Here is a 24,184-nt window from a genome sequence, read left to right on the forward strand (position 1 = left end):
ATATCGTAGCCTAGTCATTGGCTGACGCAGTCCTGGCGCGGTATTGTAAAGTTTACTGAGAGCTCAAAGCTAAAGCAGCGACATGGATACTGAAGTCTTGAATATGTAACGCTGTTTCTGTGACATCAACGACGATCGGTTGCATAAAGGTTAGCGTAAACACTGCTACACAGCCACAGACGTGCTCCGGTGAAAATGAACTGAAGGTTTGTTTTGGTCGGTTTCGAGTTGAAGCTAAGCTAAAGGGAGGCGCGCTGAGTTGTCGTTTACTACCAGCTGGAAGAAAGTGCTAGCAGCACAGAGCTGAATCGAGATGAGTGTTTCACGGGAAATTAAACGTAAGTACCGCTTTCAGTTTACGTTTTTTGGGCACGTTTAACGGCTATTGTTATGTGACTATTAAAATAAAGTAACTGTTACATTTCGGTTGTTTGCAGAGCTGCAGAAAGCAAAGAGCAAAGCCCAGAGCAGCAACAACTTAAAGGAGGAAGCCAACATCTGCAATCAGCTAGGAGAGCTACTGTCCAGGAGCGGTGTGTATAGTTTGCCCAATATCAGCACTGTGTTATTTTAGCACTGCGAGTACTGCAGTTATGGATTGTTTTTGATCCTCAGCTTTTCCTGTCACAGCGTCACAGTGTTTTATAGATCACCAACACTCAAATAATCTTGATTTTTCTAATAGTTTTTGTCTCTTTACTTTATAACTGTGCAGGTGATCCTAAAACAATCTTTAAAAGGTGGATAAAAGTGCCATTACTTGCATATTTACTCCCACCTGGAGCCACTTGAATGTTGAGGATTTCAGTATTTTCCAGTTTGACCATCGCTGCTTCTTAGTACACGGCTGTGTCACTGCAGAGTTTTAATCACGGGATACATTTCAGAGGCTTTACATTCATATGCTTTCTTATGTTTTTGTTTTCATCTGGTGCCAATCAAGGTTATTAACTAAAAGCCAAAACTAGATGTGAAAAGCATTTAAATTAACTAAAATAAAACTAGAATATAGAAAAAATTAAATGATTTTTGTGAACTTGGAAAAACTAAAACGATAAAAGATAAATAGTGGATGCTTTAGCATTTATTTGGTAAAAAAATTTTTTATCACAGCTTGCCTGATGAGGCTTTGATGTACATGTTTATTAAGATTCTGGATGCCAACAACACTGTGAGCCAAATGCTTTTAAAAAGTTCTGCTTTCATTATGATACCAGTATGGATCCTGCCTCTGACATGTGCCCGCCATACAATAATAATTAAATCTAAAATTTGCCTTCCTCATTTAAAGTGTAACATTTACCTTTCTGCTTCGCGTGTGTCTCAGGTGACTATCAGGCTGCCATTAGGGAGCACCAGCAGGAGTTGGGTCTCTCTGAAGTGCTAAATGATGTGATTGGACGAGCTGTGGCCAATCGTAAGATAGGAGAGTGCTATGCAGAGTTGGGCAACATTGAGGCAGCTTTGAAAGTAAGTAAATAGACACGTCCAAGTTTATTAAAGCTTAACTTTGTCTTTATCAAAGTGATAAACTTCTAATTGAAGTGGTGTTTAGGACCTGCATAAGTGGATGTGTGTCTCTTCTTCAGCACCAGCGTCTTCACCTGGAACTGGCTCGATCTGTCAGAGATCATGCCGAAGAGCAAAGGGCGCTGGCCACTATCGGTCGGACCTACCTCTTCCGTTATGAATCGGACCAATCGAGGAAGAGCTTGGAGCAAGCAGAGGAGGCCTTCAGGAAGAGCTTGGGCATTGTGGATGACCGCCTGGAGGGTGAGTACTGTTTGTATCGTCCCAGTGGTTTTTAATGGGCGATTTCTTTGTTTCGTTATTCCTAATCCTCTACCTGGCTGCAGGGACTGTGCCACAGCGAGAGATCAATGAGATGAAGGCGCGTCTCTTCCTCAATCTGGGTTTAGTCTGTGATCATCTGGGCGAGCACAAAAGCTGCAGCGAGTTCATCCGGCGAAGTGTATTTATTGCCGAGTAAGAACATCCTAAACTTTGCTCCACGTCTAAGGATGCCAATCTTTTTCATCGACAGCTTTTAAAATGCTTAATTTGAATAACTGTCAACTGAGATATCTCCGTTATTCTCCTGTAAAGGAAGAGCCAGCTGCTGGAGGATCTCTACCGTGCAAACTTTAACCTGGGCAACATCTACTTCCGTAACGGTCAACACTCTAATTCGGTCCGCTGCTTAGAGCAGGCCAAAGAGTGCGCCCGGAAGATTAAAGACAAATTTAGTGAGAGCGAGTGCTTTCACTGCATCGGCAAGGTACGAGCTCCACCATATCCTCTTATTTTCTTCTGTTGCGATCATGCAGGTTTTGAAGTGCATGTGTGTTTAATTGTTAACATGCGACGCTAACAGGTGCAGCTGTCTCTGGGTGACTTTGTAGCAGCGCGACGATCTCTGAAGAAAGCTGTCTTCCTGGGTTCTCAGCAGCCGCTGGACAGACAGACAGTGAAGAAAGCTTTCAAATATGGTGAGTGAACGGTTAGATATGTTGTTTTGGTTTTTTTTACATGGGTAGCTGGTGGGTGGTACAGTGTATTTGTTTCCTATCACATAGCTGACCAAGGCTGTAAATTGGAGGAAGAGCTGGGGGAAGATCAGGGTAAAAAACCCAGCTCCCATCAGGCTGTCGGGTTGGCAGAGCAGCTCGGGGATCTCTGCTGTAAAGTTGGCTGCTACAGCAAAGCTCTGGAAGCTTATCAAGCTCAGGTGAGAAGCATCAAAAGAGTCACATGGCTAATTCTCACATTTTTTCACTTTTTTTTTTTTAAATAGTTACAACGTAGAGTCTAAATGTGACTTGTCTAAAGCGGTGTTGGTTTTGTTGTGTAGCTAAAGGGTGCTGAGGCGTTGGGAAAGCCTGCCAGGGAGCTGGCTGTCATCCACGTGTCCCTGGCTGCCACCTATGCAGACCTGAAACAACACAGCAAGGCTGTGGAGCACTACAGAAAGGAGCTGGCGTTACGACAGGGCAGCTCTACAGAGGTGATCGCGAGTAGCCTGCAAATTCACCCGTCTGCCCTGTGGTAGACATGAATGTGTGACTTATTACTTATATTTGTGTGCGTCAGGAGTGTAGCACGTGGCTAAACATCGCAGCAGCTCAGGAGGAGAGCGGCTGTGCTTTGGAGGATGTGGAGAGGAGCTACAATACGGCTTTACGCTGCGCTCAGGAGTCTGGACAGGCCAGACTGCAGGTGAGAGATAAATTAGTCAGCTGTGTTGAAAACTAAGCAGAAATTCAAGATATCTTGGAAAGGCGCGGTGATGAATATCATGCATGACCAAAGCGCACATTGACTCCCACAGAAGCGCGTGTTGAGGCTCTGGCTGGCGTCCCAGAGACGAAGCGGCTCATCGGATGCTGACGACACCGAGGCGAGGCTGCAGGAGCTGTGTGCTTCGGAGGGCTGGAATCCAGATGGGAGTGATGGTGAGGAGGAAGAGGAGGAGGAAATGGACAACAGCGAACCGCTGGATGACAGTGATGTCATCCTCTCAGACTCAGGTAAAATGTGCGCGGGTAACTATCCGGAAAGCACTGACATCTCTGTACAGAGGGATGCTTTGATTCATGTGACTTTCCATGTGGTTTGTAGACGATGATCTGGAGGGTTATGACAAGATGGTGTCAGGGAGGAGGAAAACAGGACGGGTGAGCGATGTGCGAGTTGTCATTTCTTCTTTGTAGACTGTGGTTTAGATCTTCATTCTTGGCCTTTTTTGTGTCGGTCTTTCTGCTTTAGTGGAACAAGCGGAACGAGAAGGGAGAGACGTCTCTTCACAGAGCATGCATAGATGGGAATCTGAAGCAGGTCCAGTACCTGGTAGAACAGGTATAAAGAAGATGATTCATTATTTTAATTCAATAAGTTTTTAACTCTTGGAATCAGGAGGGAAAACATCAAGTTGAGCACCATCAACATATAAACTGATTCACTGGTTGATGTGAAGCTGATGGTTGGCCACTATAATAAACAGTCCAGACTTGAGGCTTTCTTCTTAACTCAACAGAACAAGTGCAGTAACAAACTTCTTGGACTTTAATTTCGTCTCTGAGTTTTTTAAATATTTACCACCTTAAAAAAAACAACAACCCTGCATCATGCAGTTTGATGAGAACATCGATTGGCTCAAATATAAATGATTTATTAGGAGTGTTCATTAAGATTGCATGGAGGGGGAAAAAAATCTACAGACAGAATCTGTAACTTCGAAGAGCCTGGATGATCTGATGAAAGCTTTTGTTTATTTGCATATCAGGGTCACCCAGTGAACCCCAGGGACTACTGTGGCTGGACTCCCCTCCATGAAGCCTGCAACCATGGTCACTATGGTAAGTCCTGTCAGAGTCTCGGGAAAACTGTACCCACTCCCTCGCTCACGTGTTCTTTCTCTGCTCTTCGTGCAGATATCGTGGCTCTGCTCTTGGAGCACGGCGCTAACGTTAACGACCCCGGTGGCCCTTATTGCGAGGGTGTGACTCCTCTCCACGACGCCGTCGCATGTGGCAATTTAGAAGTCGCAGGACTCTTGGTGGAACGAGGGGCCTCTGTCACACTGCGCAACTCCAAGGTTTGTGTGTTTGGCTATGTGTTCAACCTGAAAGTCCATTTCAGCAGGATTTTCTTTACTGGCAGACGTGGGCAGTAAAATATCTTCTTTATTCCACACTTTAATGGATGACTTTCCAAACAATGTTACAAATTTAAGGGTCACACTGCCCACATTGACGAGATTTACATACAGTTAGTGTGCACAGTTTTTTCATAGGTTCAAAAGCTATTGGACAAACAGAATTTTAAATATAAAGACTGTTTTTAATACTTGGATGAGGAAAAAATCTATTTAAAAAGTGGTTGTAATTGTAGGGTCATTTAAAATCAGAGTAATGTGTTCATTTTTCCTGGTTCTCGGTGCTGAGGCTGATTATAAAACTATTTTTAAAGTTATGAATCTCTCTGATAAAAGTTTTACTTTCTGTTACTGAGGAATGATTGAAAATTCGTGCACGCACCCTCTGGTTGGGAATGAAATCCTGGACCATGCTTTCTGTTGGCAATATCGAAGTCACCCCCACTTCCTTTGGAGAAAGGCCGGTCTGCTGAACTTGCGCGCCTTAATCTCACATTTTCATCTCTGCCAGGGTGAAACTGCTTTGGACACCTTGCGTCAGTGGCAGAGGACCTACAGCAGGGAGCTGGATCATGAGACCAGGCAGAAGTGTATTGCTACAGAGAGACTTCTGAGGAAGGCGCTAGCAGGAGGAGGTGAAGCTCTTGCATCATCACACTGCGTTAGCCTCGGTCTGCCTTTTTAAACCTGCTTTCAAACGCTCGTGTTTCTCACTTATCTCTGCCGACCACAGTGCCTGCAGCTCCGGCCCCGGCCAAGCCTTTTGATGCCCTGCAGGACAGCCAGCTGTTTGATGCCGAGAGTTCTGAGCCACTCTCGTCCACTGGAGGGGGCTCTTTCTCCAGCCAAGACTGGCCGCGAAGCAGGAGCCCGGAGGTGAAAGCGTCAGCCGCCAGCCCCAAACGGCGGCAGACCAATGGCTCAACACAGCGGCACAGAGCCAGGGGAACAGAAGCTGCTGTACTGTATGGGGTAATGTCTGATGATGCTTTCAATGTGGACAGACAGAATACATAATGTCTTTTCACAAGTGTAGTAGAGTCATCTATATTGTACAAGCAGAATTCTTCAGATTTTTGATGTGTAATATATATTTTTTTAGATTAACAGCAGCAGCTCGGATGACAGCGAGCCTGAAACCCCGGTTAGTCCTCTCCGTCCTGTCCGTCCTAGACAAGGTTTCCCAGCAGCTCAGAGTCAGAAAGAACCTCCTGCGAACAAAGAAGCTGCCTCAGTTCCCACATCAGGACAGGAAGGCATCAGGCAGGCCTCTACGCAGTCTGTGTTTGCGCGAGAAGAGTACCACAGTGCCATCAGAGGCTTGGGCAGCGCCAAAACACTTCTTCAGGGTCTCTCGCAGCCTCAGCTCTCCAGCACACCTGCCGTTTCTTCCAGCAACAAATCGGCTCTTGTTCCCGAGGATGAGTATCTGGCTGATGACTGGTTGGAAGATGATTTGGTGGAGACCCAGCCGAAGAAAAAGCGGAGGCTTCGGACGGAGCAGGATGGGCCAAGAGTAGAGGAAACTGCTTCGTCTTCTGCAGCTCGAAGTCAAAACAAGCATTTGAACTCGGACACAGCCTGCAGAGGTAATTAGTGTGGGTTTGTTTGGTTTTTCTTTTTCTTTCTTTTGCCAGTTTTCTAGCTTGTTGTGCCCTTTTTCTTTCAGGATCTGCAGCTTCCTCCCTGTCCAGTAGAGGTCTCTCTCAGAGAACGAACACCTCGAGGAAGCCTCACCAGGTCAAAATGACTCAGATACCAGGGGTGGCCAGATTGGGGAGAAGAGAAGTCAACCGGTCACACGGTCCCACCGTTACAGATGATGACGATTCGAGATCAGGCACACCGCCACCACCTCTCATTATCCACACTCAGGTCAGAAGTGGAATGCTCTCCTAAGGAAATACACACAACACAGTGATTGTGAATGAGTCACTCCAAGTGTGAAAAGGTGATAGAGTGAGACTCCACATGAATCATTCAGGGAAACGCAGACTCAGTGAGAGAATAACTATAATTCAGTGTCACTAGGAGATATAACTTGAAGATGATGTGTCTTCATTTATGATTCATTTTGAACAGTGATGAATGTGGAAGTAAATGAGAGCGAGCTGATCAAAAAGTGGAGCTATTTTTAGATATTTCTGCAGCCTGGATGCCGTGGATTTTGTCAGGAGTAAAAGATGACATCGCTCATGTCGGATCTTATATATAGTTATACTTTGGTGTATTGTGGCATCACCTGACAAACTTTTACTTTCCTGATGTTTAAATAGACTTTCTGATCCCTCCATAGACTCTGCTTTGTCTTTCTACTAAGAGTTGACGATATTAAATTCGGATGTTTTAACAGTGCTTGAATGTTTTATTTTGTTTAATCTAGCCTCCAACTCAAACTTTGGTTGCTCCTATGCCCACCTCACTTCCTCCACCAATCAGAATGAGGGTCCGGGTTCAGGAAGACGTCTTCCTGATCCCAGTTCCACAAAGGTCGGTGAAAAGTTTTAAGTTTGAGCAGTTTATAAAAATAAATTCCAATCTGATTGGTATAGTGTTTTTTTTTTAATTTCTGTGTAATCACCTCCCATTGCTCTGCATCCCAGTGAGGCCAACTCCTGCACTGTGTCGTGGCTGTGTGAGCAGGCAGCTCAGCGTTACTACCAGAAATGTGGCCTCCTGCCTCGTCTCTCTCTGCAGAAAGAAGGCGCCCTGCTCTCCCCGCAGGACCAGCTGCTGGCCGTCCTGCACACAAATGAAGAGGTGAGGTGACACTGAGGACAGCCAGAAGTGACCAAACTTGGACCACAGACAATTTAAAAGATGCTGAAGACTACCATGATTGGTTTATGAAGTCTGATCTCGAGTCTTTAAGACAAATACAGGATAACTGATGGGTTTGTGTTGCAGGTTCTGGCTGAAGTTTGCTCGTGGGATCTCCCTCCTCTCCCTGAGCGATACAAGAAGGCCTGTCAAAGTCTGGCAGTGGGTGAGCAACACAGAGCAAACGCATTTTAAAACGCACACATGTGCATTTTTGTATTCTGTTATGAAATACCATCTCTTTCTACCTGTAGATGAGAACAAGCGTGTCTTCCGGCTATGTGAGGTTCAGGACCGGGGTTCCTCCGTGTCAGTGTGTGGACTCGGTTTGGCCGCCTCTTCCCTCGGCCCGCTCCTCCGTGCCCTAAAACTTCAGGCCAGCCTCACCGAGCTGCGAATTTCTGGCAACCGTATGTCTGACGACCTTCTCCCTGAGCTGATTGCCACAACGCTCACCATGCCTCGTCTGCAGCTGCTGGACATTTCCGCCAACTGCATTACAGGGGACGGGCTGGAGAAGGCTGTTAATGCTTTAAAGGGACAGAGTGCACCTGCATTCCCGGTAAGGGCCTCAGCTCATAATATTGGCAGCCCCAGGTTTACCTTCTAGCCTGTCTTAAACTACCTCTGCCTAAAATCCCATGCAGAATGCAGGAAACCGTATTGCCATTAAAAGAAGCAGATATAAAGTTCCTTACTAATGTGTGAATTATAGAAAGTAATCTGGACATGGTTTCCAATAAATCCTGCTGCCATAAACTAAATTCTGTTCAGCTTTATTTCATGACATTTTGTGCTGTCAAACTAAAACCACTTTTAACAAACACAAGCAGTGAAAAGGCGGGTAACACTTTTTTCTGTTTTGCTATAGTTTCTTCACTGTGATGCATTATATTTAGCTTTGGTTACCAACTGTAGTTTTAGCCTTGACACTTAGGTTAGTCTCTATGTATAACCTTGAGAAAAGTGCTGAAGTGTAATCTCTCCTTCAAACTTGTCTCCGTTAGATCTTAAAGACAAGCTAACCTGATTCGTATCAATGATATCTGTCAAAGAGGATTGGCTCTCGTGATCATTTGCTTTTTCTGCTTGTTTCCACTCAAAGTGCCTGGAGGAGCTGGACCTCAGTATGAACCCACTGGGGGACGGCGTGTCTGAGTCTCTGTCCTGTCTGCTGTCCTGCTGCCCTGTGTTAGCCAAGCTGTCTCTGCAGGCCTGCGGCCTCACTGCTCGTTTCCTTCAGCAGCATCGACTGCTGCTAGCCAGCGCGCTCACAGGTGACTCTCTAACAAGCAGCTGACTGAAGCCTTAAGCGTCACTGAACTCCCACCTATAAGCAAAACTGCAACTACACTGATTTATATCTTCTGAACTTTCAGGCACAGGCCATTTGAAATCAGTGTGCCTGTCCCACAATGCCCTGGGCTCCACCGGCTTTGAGCTGGTGTTAAAGACTCTGCCCCTCCACTGCCTCACACACGTGGACCTGTCGGCTGTCTGCAGAGGGCCTGCTGATTACCCGGCACTGGAACACCTCGCCAAAGTCCTGTCACAGGTGTGCACGCAAAAATCATGCAGTGGCATTTATTGTCTGAAGATATAACTGTGCAATCAGGTTAAGACTTTTGTGTTTTTGCAGGACGAGTGCTCTCTGACCCACCTGAGCCTGGCTGCAAATGGGCTGACAGACAGCAGCGTAGCTACCTTGGCGAGGTTTGTGTGTGAGGGCGTCATTTCTATGGCTCAGTTATTACTCATGTTGTTTAAATTGTCACTCTTTACTGGCCTGTTGGACTTTTTATTATTATTTCACAGGTGCCTCTTGTCGTGTCCCACACTGGTGAGTCTGAATCTGTCTGGAAATCCGTCTCTTACATCAGCGGGACTTCACAACATCCTGGCGTCTGTCAGAGTGACCCGTCGACCACTGACACTTCTAAACCTCGAAGGTATGCATGTGTCTGAACTTGGAGAGACTCCATGGAGTTCCTTTTTTTCTGAAGCTATTCTTAGATTCACTGTTTCACACTAAACCACATTTTGGATTTCTTTTTTTTTTTTTTTTTTTTTTTTTTTATCGCCTGTGCAAAGTTGTACTTGGCAACAGTTTGTTTCTTGCTATGAGTCTGTTTCCTTTTGAGTGTGAAGATTTAGTATGTATGCACAGAGGTGTTGCTTGATGAGTACACACACAGACATTACAATATAGACATGTGGTTTTAAGATTAAAAAAAAAAAAAATCTGATTAGTGGTGTATTAAATTTCCATTCTACTTAACATGATTTGCTACAAACACTCAGATAAGTTGAAGCTCCAGAGTTAAAATGAATAGAACGGAGGAGGAGCTGGATCAACAGAAGAGGGGCCTGAAAACTGAAGGCTCTGCCTCCCTGCTCATAAAATACTTTCTCCTTACCCTGCTAGTGGTCAAAATATCCTCATAGTGCCGTTATTGACAGCCTATTGATATGAAGACTAATGTAAAGGTGGAGCAGAAAACATTACTGGATGCTAGCTAATAGGCTACATTTGGATGTCAAATATTTATAGGGGGAAAAATGGAAATTATGGATATGAAATAAAATGTCTCTTTGTTGCTTAACCTGCAGGTTGTCAGGTCTCTGGCCCCTGGGAGAGTGAAGACCTGGACAGTTTGTCAGAGCTGGTCCAGGATATCCGTCTTTGCTCTCAGGCCCTCAACAAGCTGGATCGACAGGCCTTGAAGCAGAGCTGGGACAGGACTCAGTCACACGGACACTTCCTCGACCGAAACTCCAAGTGCCTCCTCTCTGCCACCTCCACTTGAGGGTGGGAGGTGTTCTTCAGTGATGATGTTGGCAGAACTTCTCTTCTGATGTCTGCTCTTTATCACTGACGATGGATTTTGAGCCAGTGTTCATTATAAAAATGGTCATTTTTATAAACATTTTGTTTAATGAGACTGCACCAAAAAAGAAAATAAAAACAAAATAAAGTGACATGGTGTCCACCAACAATCTGTCGATAGCTTGTGTTTTATGCATTTTTGTCTGCCTTATTTATACATGTAAAACTCTGTTTCTGTATAAAGAGTTTGTGTTAGTGTGTGTGAGGTTTTTGTGTCACAGTGGTCCTGTTTTGTAGGATTTGATTTAAAAAAACAAAAACCAAACATAATTAAAGTAACCGATGATGCTATACGTTGACATCATTCTTTCACTGTAAGACTCAGCAGGCCTTGGTGAATAATCACAGCGATTTTCAGGTCTCTGAAGAAATCTATCTAGGAGATATGGCAGTGTAAAGACACCCTGCAATTTTAAATGTGAGGCGATATTTGAATGAGGCGCGTACCAGTAGAGGGAGCCAACGCACCACGAATGGTGCACAGCCACAGATGCGCTTTGTGCAATGTATTTGTGACATGCAGGAGTGTCCGCAAAGAAATGTGGATAAGTTGTAAATCAAAAGCTAAAGAGCTCATTCTTGCAGTGTTTTGATCAGAACACACATGGGAATGTTCAAGTGTTGATCATTTGTAATTAAAAAGTGAATTAGGGAAAGATATTAGATACTGCCACTGGCTAGATTTCAACCCGGGTCTCCCGCTCCCAAAGCACGTTCTCTACACCGCGCCTGCCCTATAATATATTTCAAGAGTTTACCACAACTGAATGGCTGAGAGGTGAAAACTGCCATTTCTTCGTGTTGCAAAATGTTCTGTGACTCCAAAAGTACACAGGCTGTCGACATCATTCTTTCACTGTAACAATCAGCAGGCTTTGGTAAAAACAATCAAGGCGATTTTCAGGTCTTTAAAGAAAAATAGGTCTAGGAGATATGAGGAGTTGAAAAGTCCTCCCATTACAGAACTTCAGCTGTCATTTTCACTCAAGTCTCCATAGACTTTGAATGTGGAGTTTTCTGACTTTGTGTTGGTTGGAGGCCATTTGCGAGAAAACGGCAACTCCTACAATAATGACAGTGGCATTTTGTGAAAGGCAAGAAAAATATCTACGTTTTGATCTATAATTTGTGTTAATTAAGGCAAAATTGAGCGTTTGTTCAGACGTGAAGAAGAGATTGAGAAAGTGACAATGCCTGGTGCGTTTGGCGGTCGTAGCAACAATAACAAGCAATATTGAGGGAAAAGTTGAGGTATTTTGAGAGAGAGCGGTAAAAAGGCAGAGAGAGCCCATCTATAGGCTTCTAAGCAAGCGTATCAGGTGAATTTCAGAGCCAGAGATGTTAAGCGGCCTCATCCCCAACAGATGGTCCGCATGGGATTCGAACCGCTGCCCTCTGTCCTCAATCTCTGCCATAGGGCCTGTCACGTTCCCATGAGCCACTTGGCCGGCCCTGGAATAGCGTGGCTATTTAAAGTGCACACCGAATTTCGGCTTTTTTCATTAGCTGGACACCAGGCCTTATCTAGTCAGCCGTTCCAACCACAACCCTGCCAATGTGTGCCTACTTCAAGCGGCATACACAGTGTAACACTCACAATTATGTGCCATCACTGTAACACAACTTAAGTGTTAGTGACGTCACACCTGTGCGCCACTGCCCTCTGTGGAGAACGGGAGAAACGTGCTTGCACCTCAACCTATGGACTCAGACGGACTTTCAATCATCATCTTCCTCACTCAACGTAACCTTATGGGTTGTAGGAATACTGCACATGTATGATAAGACTGCAGCCGTTCAACCGGCCCTTGTAAGGTTGCTGAAGAGAGTGAGCACTGTGGAATTCCCAGTATCACTGTGGTCCTGGGTTTTTCACTGTCCTGCTAAGTGTTTCTGCCACCTCCTCTCAACCACTGAATACAACCAGCATTGCCAACTCCTCAGTAAGGAAAATCACTATGCTAGCCATTGCCTAATGTGCATAATTGGTCATGCTTATGTAATTATAACCAATGTAGGAGAGAGACATAGCATGGTGGAAGAGACATAAAGTGAGTAAAAACAACCTAAATGCATTTAGAATATATTTAGAACTACAAATTACACTTTTCTGAGCAATTATTGTTTTTTTTAATATCACACTTCAAGCCAGCTCCTTTATCTGGGCTTGGACGGCAAAAGTGACCCTAAAGTTGGTCTTTAAGTCTGGTCATTAGCCGTGTCTGGACCCAAACTACACTGCAGCTCCCAAAGAGTGTGGCTGCTCTACCAGGTGTAACAATGAAGTTTAACATTCAGGCATCCATCAAAACCACTGACTTTTTGTTAGGGGCTTGTTGAGATTAATTAGAACAAGTTACAAAGCATTAAAACATGTTAAAAACACAACAGCCTTATTAAACACAGAGTAGTTTGGGCCCAGAAGCAGGATTCATCACGTCATCACTTAAAGACCGGATAGACACACGGTGGAGTTACTTTGTTGTGTTTGTGTGTGTTTTTAAGTAGTTTTAAACCTTGTGATCCACAAAAGGTAACAGTAAAAGAAGAACATTTTTGGGCATAATGTTGTCACCAAACTACATTAATGGCCCAAAAAGAGAGCATAGAAAAACCAGTGGCAATATGGAAAAAATGATGACAACTGGTCCTAATTCAGGCTAATTGTTTTTTTTAAATTTTGTTTTGTTTTTTTCAGATATCCCTCCACACACACAGGCTGTGCTGGCTCACAGAAAGAGTGGGTCATCAACATTGTCAGGCAGCTGGTGTTCATAGCAAGCCTCACCAGACAGCTTCAGTCCATATCGGATGTACAGGATGGAGTTAAGGCTCTTCAAGGACATCTGATTTCTAAGTTTGCTTTTTACCACACTCATCTGGGCCAAAAGTAGAGGAAACTGCTTTATCTTCTGCAGCTGGAATTCAAAATAAGCATTTGAACTCGGACACAGCCTGCAGTGGTAATTAGTGTGGGTTTGTTTGTTTTTTCTTTCTTTTGCCAGTTTTCTTGCTTGTTGTGCCCTTTTTCTTTCAGGATCTGCAGTTTCCTCCCTGTCCAGTAGAGGTCTTTCCCCCAGATTGGGGAGAAGAGACGTCAACCGGTCACACAGTCCCACCGTTACAGATGATGACGATTCGAGATCAGACACACCGCCACCACCTCTCCTTATCCACACTCAGGTCAGAAGTGGAATGCTCTTTTGCTGTTTGTTAGTTACGGATGGAGTAACCCTAAGGAAATACACACAACACAGTGATTGTGAATGAGTCACTCAAAGTGTGAAAAGGTGATAGTCAGAGTGAGACTACACATGAATTATTCAGGAAATGCACACTCAGTGAGAGAATAACTATAATTCAGTGTCACTAGGAGATATAACTTGAAGATGATGTGTCTTCATTTATGATTCATTTTGAACAGTGATGAATGTGGAAGTAAATGAGACTTTCTGATCCCTCCACAGACTCTGCTTTGTCTTTCTACTGAGAGTTGACAACATTAAATATCCACAAAGGTCAGTGAATAGTTTTAAGTTTGGGGTTTATTTTCATGTACTACTCAATCTGATTGGCATAGTGTTTTGTTTTGGGTATTTTGGGGCATCATTTTTTATTTCTGTGTAATCACCTCCCATTGCTCTGCATCCCAGTGAGGCCAACTCCTGCACTGTGTCGTGGCTGTGTGAGCAGGCAGCTCAGCGTTACTACCAGAAATGTGGCCTCCTGCCTCGTCTCTCTCTGCAGAAAGAAGGCGCCCTGCTCTCCCCGCAGGACCAGCCGCTGGCCGTCCTGCACACAAATGAAGAGGTGAGGTGACACTGAGGACAGCCAGAAGTGATCAAACTTGGACCACAGACAATTTAAAAGATGCTGAAGACTACCATGATTGGTTTATGATGTCTGATCTCGAGTCTTTAAGACAAATGTTGTCACCATTGCTATCTTGGGTTTAAAAAAAAAGAAGAAAGAAACAGTGACAAGAGGACGGCTCTGACTATGAAACAACTTGCATGTCAGCCAGTGAGCATACTCCTTTTCTTAGGCACAGATAGAAGGAATGGAGGTTCTAGGTCTAAAAGTCGCTAAATGACATCATCGCCTCACATATATATATATACATATATATAATTGGTCATGCTTATGTAATTGTAACCAACGTAGGAGAGAGAAATAGCATCGTGGAAGAGACATAAACTGAGTAAAAAACACCCTAAATGCATTTAGAATATATTTAGAACTACAAATTACACTTCTCTTAGCAATTTTGTTTTTTTTTAATATCACACTTCCAACCATCCTCCTTTATCTGGGCTTGGGACTGTCAAAAGTTACCCAAAATAGGGACATGGTGGAGTTACTTTTTTGTGTTTGTGTGTGTTTTTAAGTCGTTTTAAACCTTGTGATCCATAAAAAGAAGAACAGACCCGACCTCAACACCACTGGAGAGCTCGCCTCTCTGCCAGTGGAGTTCACCATTGATGCCAAAGATTCAGGCGAGGCACTGCTGGCAGTGCAGGTCACTGTGGGTGCTTGCACGTGGACCATACAATAATGTAATGAAAGCTTTGATAGTTGGGTAACATTTTTTGTTACAGTTATTGAAGTGGTAGTGTGGTTTGCTGTGTGCAGGTGCTGGTCACTGGTGGAGAGAAGCAGGTGATGCTGGAGTCATTGGAGCTAGATACACATTACAGCATCTTGGTCACCGCTGAGTAGTGCAACAGAGAAGGAGGCAGCGGTTCAGCTCAGGGCAAAACTGGTGAGTCAAAGAAAGATGCCAGGACAGATGTAATGAGAAAATTCTAGTTAATCCTCACATTTAGATTGAGGTGTTTAGAACTTCACTGTAGGATTTTTGTGTAACCATTTTTTTCTTAGATGAAGTGTGTGTAAGTGTCAACATGACCTGGTGAGAACTGCTCAGCTAGGCCTAATGATGTTTCACTATGTTATCTGCTAACTGTTAGGGTGTAGAAGGACTCCCAAGCGTCCAGCCCAGGTGCCTCCTGAAGTCTTCCCTGCCCAGCAACAGCCCGGGTGGGACAAAAGACCGTTGTAGCTGAAAAGATACAGAGTTTGTGCGATGTTATACAATGGACGCTGCGACGCCCAAAGGTTAGAGCTCTCATGACTGTAGAACTGTGATGTTATGATGTTTGTGTTTGCTCTCCTGCATGCAGTAATAAAATAGCTTGAGCTCAGCTGACCTTGTTGCAGACTTTTTTTAACAGAAAATTGCACGACACAGCTCAAGTGAAACTTCCAATTAAGACCTACAGGTTTGAACTCTACATGGATATATGATTATAGTATTTAAATATCAAAGCAGCTGTAACAACCACCACTGACAATGCTCTAAAAGGCTGGTGAAGGTAAAAACCACAAAGTTTGAAAACGTTGTTGCTTCTCATTTAATTTTGAATGCAAACTACAAAAAAAAGAAGAAATAAAAAGACTTTCCGCTCCATTGAGATCCACATTGTAGTCTGTGGTGTTATAGGACATCTCACCCCCAATGCCCGGCTGAAACGGAGACAAAGATGCTACAGGTCATAATAGAATAAAGCTTTTGACCATCACTGATGCACCACATAATAAGCTGTAACGTCATCTTTAGATATACACAACTCCAGTTCTGAAAACCTTGGGACGCTGTAAAATATAAATGAGAACAGAATGCAATGATTTGCAAATTTGATAGACAGCAATTTTTGCCTGATTTAGGTGTCATGAATTGTATTCAAGACATCATTAAAGGAATCTTTTCACCGTGGAGGAAAGAGAACAACTGTGCAGCTGGTGTGTTCTTCAAAGTGAATTTTGAAACCTGAAAAAAATGTATTTAAAAGAAAAAAAAAGACTGTAATCAAGAATGGAAGCAATCGCTTCTTGTGTACCTGGTATGGTGTGAGGGTTTGCAGAGGTCTGACTGGGCCAGGGTCAGGAGACTGCAGCTGACTCAGGCTAGCAGAGATAAATGTCTCTGCTTTCATTATCGTATTTAAAATCCCCTACATTGTTTCATTGATGTCACAACTTGCACTGACCTTTGACCCAGCCCATGGTGTTGATAATAACGGGAGCCTCACTGTTGTGGGATCATCTGCACAATAAGAACTTCAGGTATCGATCTAAGTCTGAGTTGCATGATGAGTCACTGTAGTAAATCATGTGCTCTGGAGTGTGCTGATGTGTGAAAGGAGGACGTGCAAAACAGCTTATTATAAGTCTTTGAATCCACTCTTACTAATTAAGCAGGAGTCAGAAATGTAGAAAACACTATAGAGCCTTGTTATGGCAGAGGTTACTTCCTGTTAAAAGTGAGTGTTTCCTTCCCAAAGTGTTGCTCATAGGAGGTCATATGATTGTTGGGTTTTTCTCTGTATGCATTATTGTAGGGTCTACCTTACAATATAAAGCACCTTGAGGTGACCGTTCTTGTGATTTGGTGCTGTATAAATAATGTTGAATTGAATTGAACTACAGAGGCATAATTCTACAAAATCCACCATAAAATAACATTATATGATGTTTATTCACTCATTTGTTTGTTCACCCAATAAACAGAGGGTAAGGCATTTTCCTTTTTAGTTGCTTGTCTGTTGTGGCTTTGGTGACTTAAATGCAGGGGGGTGGGAGATGTGCGTCAATGATGATGATGATGATGATGGTTCTCCAGTCTTTGTTTCTGTCTTACAGACTGAATCATAAGCATTTATGATTAGCGTCAATACTCCCAGTACTACTGCATTGATAAGTGTTCATGACACAGATGTTATTACTAACCTTTCAAAGGTTCTGAAAGATGCACATTGTTTGGGAAGTGTACTCCTCAGCAGTATGCTTGGCATACTACAAATCGTTACAGATGAGTTAATGCCGTTCAAATACAATTTTAATCACAGTAATACAAGAGTGATTAAACTTAATGAAGAAAAAATTGAAGTCCTTCTTTGCACACCTGACAGATTTGTACGATCCCCTCACCTCATTTGCTGAATCTTCGATCAGGAGCCTTCAGCTGCTGAGGGATGCTGGCATCAGGAAGAGAGAACCACGCATCACTGTAATATACAGGAAGTGCTGATTGGGCCATACCAAGTGCAGCTCACAGGCGGTAGAATTAAGTAATTTATCTTAAATGTTGTATATTTTCTTTGACTTATGAGTTGCCTGTTTGTTGTGTTGAGTATTATTTATTTGATTTAACTTGTGACAGTTGGTTTTGTTTCTTTGTTGTTAGATCATTTGTTAGTATTTTTGTTCCCCCTATGTGCCAGTCTAGTGTAACCAATCAGGAAGTCTTCTTTGGCCTCTCCCTGAAAGGAGGGGATATGTAATCAGGACAGGTGGTTTGTTTAGCAGTTAGCTTGCAGTTATGCTAAGTTGCTAAATTGGTTTGAGTTTAGTTCTGTTCATTTGCTCTCTTTTGGCCTGTATTGTGAGCTCATTTTGTATATTTTGTCGAGTTTTGGGATAAATAAACCCCTCTTCTCTCAAAGTACTCACTTTGTCCTCATATCTAACCAGCTCGATCCACAGAGCTTTAGTAAAACTGGCCGCCAGACTTGTGCTTGAGATCTGTAGCCTCGGCAGTGTCTTTGAAAAAACAGCTTAAAGCTCATCTTTTTAAACTTGCGTTTGGTTAATGTTGTTTCTTTGGTTTGTTGGTTTGTTTGTTTGTGTTTTTTTTGAGGGGGGTGGATTTTGAAAAGTGCTCATTTTAATTACTTACACGAGAACTTCTTTGATTTTCTTTGGCAAATGTGTGACTTTCAAATGTGAGGCATAAACACCAAACATTATGTTTCGTGAAACCCTCCACCCACACATGCTACCAGTCCGATGTATTTTAAGACCTTACCCCACATAGAAAAAGCTGCTTTAATGTTGTTGCTTTTAATATTTCCCTCTGAGAACAGGAAAAAGCCTGGTTGAAGTCATTAAACGATTCTAAGAAGTGTCACCACAAGAACCACAAGACGCTTACATGTATGAGTTGACTTGAAAAAGCTGGGGGTGCTTCTGCTTTGTAGTGACAATGCTGACATTCATATCCCTGATCCAAGCGTCTACTTTGAAATTTTATTCAGGTTTGGTAAAATGCAACAGTAAAACAGAATGAGTGTAATCATTTCAGCTGTTTATTTGTGTTAGCTGTGCACAAATACAGACAGAAGAATTTAAAAAAAACATTGCATTGCAGAGGAAATAAAGGTAAGTTAATGCAGATTGGAAACAAAGCTTTAAGGCAAAAGTAATATTTACTGGAGCTAATTCTTCTCAGTTATTACTGCGATTTTTTTGCAATGTTTATTCATACATCTAAAGTCAGTCAAGCTCCTTAACGTCAATAAGTGGACCTCCATTCTCTGCATAAAAGAGCAGCTCCAACTCCTTTGACCTAAAGAGAGAAAACATAATAGTGGCGTAAAATCAGGGTTGCAGTATCATCAGTGTCATTTAGTATGAAGGCGTGTTTGCATGCCGAAGTTGGTCTCTGTGTTTCACACTTAACATCTAAAGTTAAATTGCTACAAAGTGACTAATCCCAATCATCTGAAAAATGAAAGCATTTAGATGAACCGCTGGGAACTTACTTGCATGCTCCCATGTTGACACAGATGGTCCTCACACCATCAGTTGTTGTGAGTTCCTCAATTAATTCTCCAAGGTGGGCCTTCACAAATTTGCGGCACAGTGATTTTAAGAGTCCAATACCATCGCAGACAGAGAGCAACTTTGACTTCAGGCTCTGTGAAAGAGACACTTGTATTACTGCTCTGACTGAATAATTCAGTTGCAGCTGGTACTCTATGAGACATTTTACCTCTGCAGTGGGGTTTGGTCCTGCAAGTTTCTTCACCTTGTTTAAAATCCACTCGCAAGCCCAGCACTTTCCTGGAAGCTGCAAATATAAGACACACCGATGCATGTTAGGTTTATTGGTGACTCTATCAATAAACTGTAGATGTGCGAGTGAGTGGTTGTGTGTGTCTCTGTGCCATCACTGTGAGTGGCTACCCGATCACAGCGTACCCTCTAAATCTTACCCAGTATTAGCTGGGATATTCTCCAGCCCCAGTGCAAAACTTGTTTGATAAGACATTCAGGGAATTTATCCTACTTAGAGACATGTTTCAGTATATCCGGTGGATACACTGGTATACTCATTTCTTTGGCAAGCTCGTTAAATACCATGCAATGTTATGGTTTTGTTGAACTTAGTGTGTGGTTAACCTGAAAATATCAGCATAGTTGGGGTTTCAGAAGTCAGATATCTCCCCACATTGTGTTACAAATGAACAAAATTCATTTGTTTTTCTCATTTCTAATCCAATGATTGTTGTTGGCTTAGAATTGAATTTGACATGAAAAAGCTTTTCACAAAGACTGCAAAGTGTGACTCCTGATATCTACAGGTGGACTGATAAAGTGTAACCTCAGTTCTTTAATATTAACATTAACCCCACTTGCCCCCATCAAGACTTCCATGTCCACGTCCTCTTCATCATCGATGCTGACCTCTAAGGTCCGTCCATGGACAGCACGGACTGCGATTCAAACAAACAGAAATACTTAATCACACTTTAAATCATAAAAACAAGTCAGTGATTTGACAGTTTTGTATGCGTTCTCATGCAAACAAATGTTACGGTACACACCTGAAAATGTTGCCACAAGGCACAGAAAGATGAGTGAAGACGTCTCCATCGCAGCCACCGAGAGATCATGGCAGCATCTGTAGTTATGGCTGCTTTTATACATTTAAAGGTGCATGGGCTGCACACACACCTCATTGCAAGGCGCAAAATTCAAACCACATGTGAGAACAAATTTTACGTGGTTTGGGTACCACATTGTGAGAAGGTCACACACCACCTCGCCCACCCACTAAAGAACAATTAGTGTGTTGTGCACATTTAGAACACAGTGATCCTTTTATGGCTTAAGGCTGTCACAGTGTCCCTGCCTTATTGTTAAAACCCCTGAAAATCAATGATTGCATCATGCTATAAATTTATGTTTCCATCAACCTCACTCTAAACCTTTAATATGCAGTGTACTGATCCATGAAGTGGATTTGAGTTTTATGGTCATATATAAACAAAAACCAACACTGACTTTGGACAGAGGTAATTGTAACTGTGCAGGCAAATTTTCTCAACCTGCCTGTAAGTTAATAACTTCCTGGAAGGCAACATGTGACTTTCTAAGGGTCCAGTGAGGTGACTCACAGTTTTGAAAGTAGACTTTCAAATTTCTGTCAGAGATCAGAGGTGAGAGAGAACTCTTAAAGTCAGAAGCTCAAAGAATTGCAGCATTTGCAGTACACACGTTTACTAGCTGCTAATTCAAGCTCACTAGCTGCTTACTGATAGTAATAAGAATTAAACCCGCGCACCTCATTACGTCTGTGCAACAGAGGTTTTGGAGAAGACGAGGCAACTTCCCAATGGAACCTGTGTGGGTTAATTATGTGTCAGACTTGACATTATTTACATATGTAGTTTTATTTGTTGCAAGTAAACAGGACACATTATGGGTAAAATAAGATGGTAAAATAATTCTAATCAGTAGAGTCAATTGCTTTGTTAATAGCTTAGTAGTTACAGAAGACGGTCATGCTTTATGGTGATGACTAATTAGGTAATATGCTTCCAGTATGCACACTCAAAAGCAACTATTTTAATTTTCATCTAGTCTATAGCTGACAGAATAAGAGTCGCATAATACGTATATGTATAAGAAAACTAAGGACATCAAAGTAAAAATATGTTTTTTTATTGGGACGGCAAAAAAAAGAAAATATGAACACAGGCTTATGTTATTAACACAAAAAGTTGAAGTATCACAAGTTCTTCAGACCGCTGTAGCTATAAAAAGGTGGCCTTGCAGAGTTTCAGATTAGTACAGATGGTCCTGGCAGACTTGCCGTTGGTCAAGGCGTTAATCAACTTGTTTTTTACTGTTTTCAAGATCTTTCTGCAGGCCGACCTTAGGAGACTGAATTTCAGTTTATTGCAGGCACGGTCCAACAGCCTCCTGATTTTTTCCTTCAAGTAAAAATATGTGAAAACAGTAAACAAGCAGCTTCAGTATAGGTTTCTTCAAGATTAAATTCAAATAGCTTTAAATTATATGTCCAACACTGAGATTATGGACGAAAAAAAAAATATGACAAAAACAACAAATGCACAGCATTAATAAAACTTGACAATAATGTCTCTGCTGTCTTGTGGCATATTTAAACAAAGTTACAGATCCGTGAAAAAGTATTTGCCGTCTTCCCTTTTCTAGATTTCTGCATATTTGTCACACTTACATGTTTCAGATCATCAAACAAATTTTTACATTAGACAACGATAACAAGAGTAAATACAAAATGCAGTTTTTAAACTATGATTTCATTAATTAAGGGGAAAAAGCTGTCCAAACCTACCACCTTCCACTCTTGTTAAGTCATGATTTAATTGATTAACCACATTTTTGGAAAGCTGACTTCAATTTCATTAGCCCCACCCAGGCCATTTACTGCCAGAAATCCTTACAGTAAGCTAAAAAGGTGTCAAAAGCAACACATCATGCCACGATGTAAAAGAATCAGCTCATTGACCTCTATCAGTCTGAAAAGGGTTTCTAAGGCTTTGGGATTCCAATGAACTACGGGGAAAGCCATTATCCACAAAAGGAGAAAACCTGGAACAGCGGTGAACCTTCCCAGCCTACCAAAATTCCTCCAAAAGCACATCACTGACTCATCCAGGAGGTCACTAAGGAGCCCAGAAAACATCAAAGGAAGTGTAGGACTCACTTACCGTAGTTAAGGTTAGAGTTCATTATTCAATAATAAGAAAGACACAGGGCAAAACTGAGACCCAAGGTGAAAATCACTCCTGACCAAAAAGATTACAAAAGCTCACCTCACATCTTCCAAAAAACATCTTTATGATCAGTGGAAAGATAAAAGCGGAACTTTTGAGAAGTCAGAGTCCTGTTACATCTGGCATGAAACTAACACACTATTTCATTAAAAGATCATAATGGTCAAACACGGTGGCGGTGGTATGGCGGTCTGGGGCTGCTTTGCTGCTTCAGGACCTGGACAACTTGTTGTAACCAATAGAGCCATAAATTATTCTCTCTATTAAAAAATCCTAAAGGTGAATGTTTTAGTTCATGCACTGAAGCTCAAGTGCATGTGGGTTATGTGGCAGGATGATGATGCAAAACACAACACAAAGTCCATCTCTGAATGACTCAAAAAAAAAAAAAAAACCCGTCAAAAAGCAAAGTGAAGGTTTTGAAGTGGTCTAGTCAAAGTCCAAACCCCATCAAATGCTTTAGCAGGACCTTAAAGAGAAATGCTAACACATAAAAGCTAATTTACACCAATATGCCCTGTTTTCAAAAACAGACATAGATAACACTGTCGGTGAAGCTGGATTTAACTTTAAGTGCTTAAAGTTTTAAAAACATGTTTAGTGCCGTCTTCTGTCAGTACAGAACGTGATGACATGTGGTTGGTTGCGGCTAATAGACTTACATTAGTTTATGTTAGCTAACTAGTGACAGAATCAATAACTATAGGAGGAAAATAAAGACAATAAAACTAAAAATCAGTTTAAGGGGATCACATTTGTGCTGCCCCTGACTGCACTGTATATAACTTCCTATTATCCAAAAATCCCCTCCCAAATGTCAAACCCCAGAGGGCTGTTTTTGTATCAGTATCACATTTATGTGCTAAAGAAGACCTTTCTACACATTTCAATCATTTCCTATACCCTACCACTTCAATCCAATAACAGTTTGAGTTGTTGGTATTTTATTGGCAGCTGTGTCGGGTTCTTTATGTGGAATTTCTGAAAAATTACAAGAAATTCTGAGAGGTTATTGCAGCAGTGCTGTCAACCATATATTATACTCATTACCTTTGATTTATCATTTCCAATCTCCTTCTGCACTTTGGACACAATAATCTTGCATGTAGGGCAGGAGCCTGGAAAAACTTCATCCGACAGAATCTGAGATGAAAGTTTCGGTAAAAAGCTTTCAATTTGCACAAAATAACAAAATAAGCTTCTTTATGGAGGAAACTTTGTCAAGTTTGAGCTTTCTCACCTCCTCTTTGTTGTGGTTGCCTTTCTTGTTTTCATGTTGTTGTAACTTCTGTGGAAAACGCTCCTCCTCAGTTTGGTCCTTCCGAGACTTCAACGACTCAACAAAAGCTAAGAAATAAAGCATGCTTTAGAAAAGTAGTTCAGTTATCATAAAGGTGGAGTAAATATTGCTGCTTTTTTACTTGTGGAGAGCAGGAGAAGGGCGATGGTGATGGCAGCACTCATGGTTGTCCACGCTGTCTCATTTGTGCTGTTTTCTGGGCCTTTTATACTTCTCTGCGGCTTATGCAGTTTACTTCTCAAAAAAAATCAGCACTTATTTTACCACATAGTGACCCTTAAACAGCATTTTTAAAATTTGCAGTATAAAGTGTTTTTAAAACAGCATTAACTGTCAGATGAAATACAACCCCAACTCTAACAAGGTTGGGATTCTGTGAAAAAAGGAAATAAAAAGAGAGTTCATTGATTTGCACATCTAGTAAATAAAAGAATTTGCACTGTAAAACATAAAAAACATACCAAATGTTTAAAATGATACATTGTAACCTTTCGAATAAAATATTGGTTCATTTTGAATTTGATTTGTCTCAAAAAAAGTTAGGACAGGGGCAACAAAAAGCTGGAAAAGTAAGTGGTTCTAAAAGGAAACAGCTGGAATTTAGTATAAAAAGAGTGTCATGGAGAGGCAGAAGC

General features: G+C 42.1%; 3 protein-coding genes and 2 long non-coding RNA genes across 5 annotated transcripts; 2 read left to right on the forward strand and 3 right to left on the reverse strand.

Annotated features, from left to right (window-relative positions):
* The first annotated feature begins 2 nt into the window (after positions 1-2).
* Positions 3-10,471, forward strand: tonsl (tonsoku-like, DNA repair protein). Its single transcript, XM_019349044.2, has 28 exons — positions 3-338; positions 438-533; positions 1,328-1,470; positions 1,590-1,773; positions 1,857-1,986; positions 2,107-2,278; positions 2,375-2,489; positions 2,577-2,728; positions 2,852-3,004; positions 3,091-3,216; positions 3,329-3,527; positions 3,619-3,674; positions 3,766-3,855; positions 4,283-4,355; positions 4,431-4,594; positions 5,166-5,289; positions 5,388-5,626; positions 5,757-6,243; positions 6,324-6,529; positions 7,038-7,144; positions 7,258-7,414; positions 7,562-7,640; positions 7,729-8,036; positions 8,580-8,751; positions 8,854-9,029; positions 9,114-9,187; positions 9,290-9,423; positions 10,085-10,471. The coding sequence occupies exons 1-28, from the start codon at positions 314-316 to the stop codon at positions 10,279-10,281; spliced, it is 4,338 nt and encodes a 1,445-aa protein (XP_019204589.1). The 5' UTR covers positions 3-313; the 3' UTR covers positions 10,282-10,471.
* Positions 10,472-13,600: 3,129 nt separating this feature from the next.
* Positions 13,601-15,037, forward strand: LOC112843112 (uncharacterized). The gene is made up of 3 exons (XR_003215245.1): positions 13,601-13,879; positions 14,015-14,171; positions 14,994-15,037. It is a non-coding gene; the product is annotated as an uncharacterized LOC112843112 (long non-coding RNA).
* Positions 15,038-16,938: 1,901 nt separating this feature from the next.
* On the reverse strand, positions 16,939-17,404 carry LOC106098816 (uncharacterized). Its single transcript, XR_001225132.2, has 3 exons — positions 17,352-17,404; positions 17,151-17,216; positions 16,939-17,064 (listed from the first exon to the last, which is right to left on the reverse strand). It is a non-coding gene; the product is annotated as an uncharacterized LOC106098816 (long non-coding RNA).
* Positions 17,405-18,486: 1,082 nt separating this feature from the next.
* LOC112841639 (uncharacterized) lies at positions 18,487-20,179 on the reverse strand. Its single transcript, XM_005477119.4, has 5 exons — positions 20,030-20,179; positions 19,842-19,918; positions 19,195-19,272; positions 18,965-19,119; positions 18,487-18,768 (listed from the first exon to the last, which is right to left on the reverse strand). Exons 1-5 carry the CDS (start codon positions 20,130-20,132, stop codon positions 18,696-18,698), a joined length of 486 nt encoding a protein of 161 aa, XP_005477176.2. The 5' UTR covers positions 20,133-20,179; the 3' UTR covers positions 18,487-18,695.
* A 954-nt stretch (positions 20,180-21,133) lies between these two features.
* Positions 21,134-23,742, reverse strand: gnly (granulysin). Its single transcript, XM_005477120.2, has 4 exons — positions 23,671-23,742; positions 23,490-23,596; positions 23,300-23,392; positions 21,134-21,421 (listed from the first exon to the last, which is right to left on the reverse strand). Exons 1-4 carry the CDS (start codon positions 23,711-23,713, stop codon positions 21,242-21,244), a joined length of 423 nt encoding a protein of 140 aa, XP_005477177.1. The 5' UTR covers positions 23,714-23,742; the 3' UTR covers positions 21,134-21,241.
* Positions 23,743-24,184: the final 442 nt, after the last annotated feature.

Source organism: Oreochromis niloticus, linkage group LG19 (genome assembly GCF_001858045.2).
Source record: "Oreochromis niloticus isolate F11D_XX linkage group LG19, O_niloticus_UMD_NMBU, whole genome shotgun sequence".
NCBI classification, from domain to species: Eukaryota; Metazoa; Chordata; class Actinopteri; order Cichliformes; family Cichlidae; genus Oreochromis; species Oreochromis niloticus.